Below are 5,868 nucleotides of genomic sequence, written 5' to 3'. Positions count from 1 at the left end.
TTTTCATATGTGAAAGCTGTGGTTTCCCACAATAAGTAACAAAATAACACTTCACTATACTAAACTTCCATATATAATATAAGCTTCCAAAATGGGGAAAAAGACTGAAGCTCAGTGTGTTTATGTATGCAATTAAAAAATGGTTTTATAGTGAAATAATCAAACACTTTTTTCTTTAATTAAATTACTTGTAAATGAAGGCAGAGGAGGCTGTGTCTCTTAATCCCTGCGCGTGAATCGATGGACCAATATCTCTGCATTAAAAAAATATTAATGTGCAGAAATTTTTTTATATATATAGATAAATTAACAGAGAGGCATCCAAGGAATGGTGTGGTGGTGGAGATGAGTTTTTTGTTGATCTCAAGACGTTGTTTTACTTTTGTTTAATGCTTTGCTTTGTTTTGTTAAGTGTGTGTTTTATGTTTTGTGAGTTGCTGGTTGTCTGCGTTTTGAGTTCAAAACAAGCAAGAAATAATATATATTCCGCTGCTCGGAGAAAGAGAGAAAAACAGCAATAAACCTCAATGATGCAAAACCGAGAAGGAAAGTTTGGAAATTGAGGCAAATGTCGATGCCCAGCTCGAGGCATTCCTTCTTCTTTTACAATCTTTCCTCTTTTCCTCTGTTTTTCTTCTTCACTCTTATTCTCTCTACTCTTTTCACCACCTTCACTGGTGCATCTCAAAACCATGAAGTCTCAATTCTCTTTTCATGGCTGCATTCTTCTCCTTCACTACCTTTATCTTCTTTCTCTAACTGGAACATTCTTGATGCTAATCCATGCAACTGGACCTCCATAACGTGTTCGCCACAAGGTCTTGTTACAGAAATTTCAATACAGTCTGTTCCTCTTCAGTTGCCAATACCAACCAATCTTTCTTCCTTTCGTTCTCTAAGTAAACTAGTCATTTCCGATGCAAATCTCACTGGAACTATCCCAGTTGACATTGGTGATTGTGTTGGGCTTAAAGTTCTTGACTTTAGCTCAAACAGTCTTGTTGGCTCCATCCCTTCAAGTCTTGGCAAGCTACAGGACCTTGAGGACTTGACTTTGAATTCCAATCAGCTTACTGGGAAAATCCCTGTTGAGTTATGTGACTGCAGAAGCCTGAAGAATCTACTGCTTTTTGACAATCTCCTAGGCGGGAATATACCACCTGAGTTAGGAAAATTATCAAATCTTGAAGTGCTAAGAGCTGGAGGGAACAAAGACTTTGTGGGAAAGATTCCAGGTGAGCTTGGAGATTGCCGCAATTTGACTGTTTTGGGGTTAGCTGACACAAGAGTTTCAGGCTCTTTGCCGGCTTCATTGGGTAAGCTAAGCAAGCTTCAAACATTGTCCATATATACTTCAATGATCTCTGGTGAGATTCCTCCCTCTATAGGTAACTGTTCTGAGCTTGTAAATTTGTTTCTGTATGAAAACAGTCTCTCTGGATCAATTCCTCCAGAGCTAGGCAAACTTCAGAAGCTTGACCAGTTGCTTCTGTGGAAAAATAATCTTGCCGGGTTTATCCCAGAAGAGCTAGGCAATTGTAGTAGCTTAAAAATGATTGATATTTCTTTAAATTTCCTATCTGGGACTATACCATTGAGTTTAGGAGGCCTTCTGAAGCTTGAAGAGTTTATGATTAGTGATAACAATGTGTCTGGTTCAATACCTTCTAATATTTCCAATGCTACAAATCTCTCACAGTTGCAACTGGATACAAATCAGATTTCAGGCTTGATCCCACCAGAGCTTGGGATGCTGTCAAAGCTTACTGTGTTTTTCGCTTGGCAGAACCAGCTTGAAGGAAGTATTCCTTCCAGTTTGTCTGGTTGTACCAATCTCCAAGCTCTAGACTTGTCTCACAATTCGCTTACTGGAAGCATTCCCGCTGGTTTGTTTCAGCTTCAAAACCTCACAAAACTTCTCTTGATTGCAAATGACATTTCTGGTTCTATTCCTACAGAAATTGGCAATTGCATCTCTCTTTTGCGGTTGAGACTTGGGAATAATCGCATTGCTGGTGGGATTCCTCAAGAAATTGGGGGTCTCAAGAGCTTAAATTTTCTTGACCTATCAAGTAACCATCTGTCTGGGTCAGTCCCGGATGAGATTGGTGATTGCACAGAATTGCAAATGATAGACCTCAGCAACAACACTTTACAGGGTCCTCTGCCTAACTCATTGTCATCACTGTCTGGGCTACAAGTCCTTGATGTTTCAGTTAATCGATTTGGGGGGCAGATACCAGCAAGCTTGGGGCGTCTTGTGTCATTGAATAAGTTAATCCTGTCCAAGAACTCCTTCTCTGGAGTGATACCTACGTCTCTTGGTCTCTGTTCAAGTCTTCAATTGCTTGATCTTAGTGCCAATGGACTAACTGGTAGCATCCCAATGGAGCTTGGTCAATTGGAAGCCCTTGAAATAGCTCTCAACCTCAGCTGCAATGAACTCACGGGGCCAATCCCAGCTCAGATATCTGCTCTAACTAAGCTTTCCATCTTAGACCTTTCACACAACAAGCTTGAGGGGAATTTGGTTCCACTTGCAGAGCTAGATAATCTCGTATCTCTGAACTTCTCTTACAATAACTTCACAGGTTATCTCCCTGACAACAAGCTCTTTAGACAGTTATCACCAACAGACCTAGCAGGAAATGAAGGCCTTTGTTCTTCAAGCCAGAATTCTTGTTTCTTGAGTGATGTAGGCAGGGCAGGACTAGCAAGAAATGAAAATGATGTGAGGCGCTCACAGAAACTTAAAGTAGCAATTGCATTGCTCATTACACTGACAATGGTAATGGCAATTACATGGACAACTGCATTGATTCGAGCACATAGGACTATTAGAGATGATGATGATTCTGAGTTGGGTGACTCCTGGCCATGGCAATTCACTCCATTCCAGAAGCTGAATTTCTCAGTAGAGCAAGTTTTGGGATGCCTAACAGATGCCAATGTTATAGGAAAAGGATGTTCTGGGGTTGTATATCGCGCTGAAATGGAGAATGGTGAGGTCATTGCAGTGAAGAAACTCTGGCCAACAACAATGGCTGCAACTAATGGATGTAATGATGAAAAGTGTGGAGTTCGGGACTCCTTCTCAGCGGAGATAAAAACACTGGGCTCAATTCGCCATAAGAATATTGTTAGGTTCTTGGGTTGTTGTTGGAATCGAAACACTAGATTGCTCATGTATGACTATATGCCTAATGGGAGCTTGGGCAGTCTCCTCCATGAAAGGAGTGGAAACTCTCTGGAATGGGAACTTAGGTATCAAATTTTGCTTGGGGCAGCTCAAGGCCTTGCGTACTTACACCATGATTGTGCTCCTCCTATTGTTCATAGGGACATCAAAGCCAACAATATTCTTATCGGCCTCGAATTTGAGCCATATATTGCTGATTTTGGCCTCGCCAAACTTGTTGATGATGGTGATTTTGCTCGGTCATCCAACACATTAGCTGGCTCTTATGGATATATAGCTCCCGGTAAGCATGTTTGATTTAAGAATTCTTCAATATTCACTCATTACATTTTACTGGCGTTTGCTTATTCTAATTGCTATCGTGTTGCTTAATTGAGTCCTATGGTCAACTTGATTTTAGTTGAAATTAGTATGTCCCAATTGAATATGAATGTGCAAACTATTCAATATGCTGCCTTTTTCGATCTCTTTAAGTCTCAGATAACTTATTTAAGTTATTTTAACAATCTTGAATTAACATTTTTTGTTCTGTTCAGAATATGGTTACATGATGAAGATCACAGAGAAGAGTGATGTTTATAGCTATGGTGTTGTGGTACTTGAAGTCTTGACAGGGAAGCAACCGATCGATCCAACAATACCGGATGGTTCGCATGTGGTGGATTGGGTGAGACAGAAGAGAGGAGGGATAGAAGTACTCGATCCTAGCCTACTATCTCGTCCGGAGTCAGAAATTGATGAAATGATGCAAGCATTAGGCATTGCCTTATTATGTGTAAATTCATCTCCTGATCAGAGACCAACTATGAAAGATGTAGCTGCAATGCTTAAAGAGATAAAACATGAAAGAGAGGAGTATGCCAAAGTCGATGTCCTCGTCAAGGGATCACCAGCAACTGATTTTCAAGAAAAGAAGATCTCGAGCGGAATTCCAGCACCATCTTCATCGAAACAACAAAGCTTGCATTTGAAAAACATTAACACAAGCTTCTCAGCCTCCTCACTACTGTACTCATCTTCTTCTAGTACCAAAATGAGTTTCAAGTGATAATCTAAATTATTGTTAACACCTAAGTAGAGGAGAAGTTTGTTTCATGACCAGCTTCTTCATTTACAAATCTCTGTCATTTTTCTTTTTTTATGTAAAGAAGAAAAAAAGGGTGTTATTTAGTTCAACTTAATGCAGAACAACAATAGAGCCACTACTTACAGGCTTGGCTTTTGGAGTACCAACTAAAATTTCCAAGTTTGAGTTCAGAATTTGCAGGCATAACCTAACAACAAATAATAATAAACAATAGACAACAACCAAAACAAAGTAATTATATCAACTAAAATTCTTGATTCCCTGATGGCTTTTAGCATCTTATGTCTTTATATACTTCTTGGAATACAGCATATCATGTATATAGTAGAAATATACCCTGTGAATTAAGCAATTTGATCTGTTAAGAATGGAATTGGTGTTGGGTTATTGGCAGAAAAAAAACTTGGGAAGAGTGTTAAATGTTTGTGATAACCTGAGGGGGTATCTTTAAAATGAAAGCATTTTTAGGAAGGATAGAAAGAACCTGGCAAAAAGTTTTATGACAAGATGATTCAGAGTGACAGATCACAAGTGATTGATTTGACACATAGATTTTAATAATGTGAAGTGACAATTGGGTCCCTGATGCCTTTCAAATGTGCCTGCATTATTAAGTTTGGCTTTGGCCAAAAGTCTTTTTCTCCCCCAAGGTATAGTGAATATCCAATTCTCACCCATCAATTTTTAAAAACCTAAACACTCACTCATGGTTTGAAAAATTAACTCATATCCTCTAAAATTAAGATAAAATTAAGGATAAAATCATCATTTAATAATAATATTTAATATTTATATCATTTTACCCCTATAATTTGAAAAACTAATAATTTTGCCTAAAATTAAATTTTAAAAAGTGAAATTTTTCCCCCTACCTAGGGTTTCCAATTTCATCGGTGAATTTCCGGCCAACGATGGCCAATCTCTCTCCCTTCTGGTGTCGTCACTTCCTCTAGTTTTCAATATTGGACTGACGTCATCTAGATTCGATGAAATCCAGACAAAGAGTCGAAACTCTTCGTCTGGATCTTTGTCGTCTAAACGAAGTCGACTTCGTCTGAACGAAGACAATGATCCAGATGAGGAGATCAGTCTCTTCTGGACCGTCGTCATTGCTCAGACGAAGCAGACTTCATCTAGACGACGAAAATCCAAATGAAGAGTTTCAACTCTTCATCTGGATTTCATCTACATTTCATCTAATTCAGACATTGTCGGTCCAATATTAAACACCGGAGTTAATTTGAAAAACTAACAATTTTGCCCAAAATTAAGTTTTGAAAAGTGACATTTCCCCCCTATCTAGGGTTTCCAATTTCACTGGCGAATTTTCGGCCAACGATGGCCAATCTCTCTCCCTCCCGGTGTCGTCACTCCCTCTAGTGTTCAATATTGGACCGACGACATCTAAATTCGATAAAATCCAGACAAAGAGTCAAAACTTTTTGTTTGGATCTTTGTTGTCTAAACGAATTCGCCTTCGTCTAGAAGATGACGACGGTCCAGATGAGGAGATCAGTCTCTTCTAGATCGTTGTCGTTGTCTAGATGAAGCAGACTTCGTTTGGATGACGAAGATCCAAAAG

The 5,868-nt window shown here is 39.1% G+C and overlaps 1 protein-coding gene across 1 annotated transcript; it reads left to right on the top strand.

Moving 5' to 3' along the window:
• Positions 1 to 447: 447 nt before the first annotated feature.
• On the top strand, positions 448 to 4,428 carry LOC123210589 (LRR receptor-like serine/threonine-protein kinase RGI1). Its single transcript, XM_044629044.1, has 2 exons — positions 448 to 3,482; positions 3,736 to 4,428. The coding sequence occupies exons 1-2, from the start codon at positions 569 to 571 to the stop codon at positions 4,245 to 4,247; spliced, it is 3,426 nt and encodes a 1,141-aa protein (XP_044484979.1). The 5' UTR covers positions 448 to 568; the 3' UTR covers positions 4,248 to 4,428.
• The last annotated feature ends 1,440 nt before the right edge of the window (positions 4,429 to 5,868 follow it).

This window comes from Mangifera indica, chromosome 3 (genome assembly GCF_011075055.1).
Source record: "Mangifera indica cultivar Alphonso chromosome 3, CATAS_Mindica_2.1, whole genome shotgun sequence".
NCBI lineage: Eukaryota > Viridiplantae > Streptophyta > Magnoliopsida > Sapindales > Anacardiaceae > Mangifera > Mangifera indica.
The sequence above is the reverse complement of the archived record's forward strand: the minus strand, read 5'-3'. Positions and strand labels throughout refer to the sequence as shown.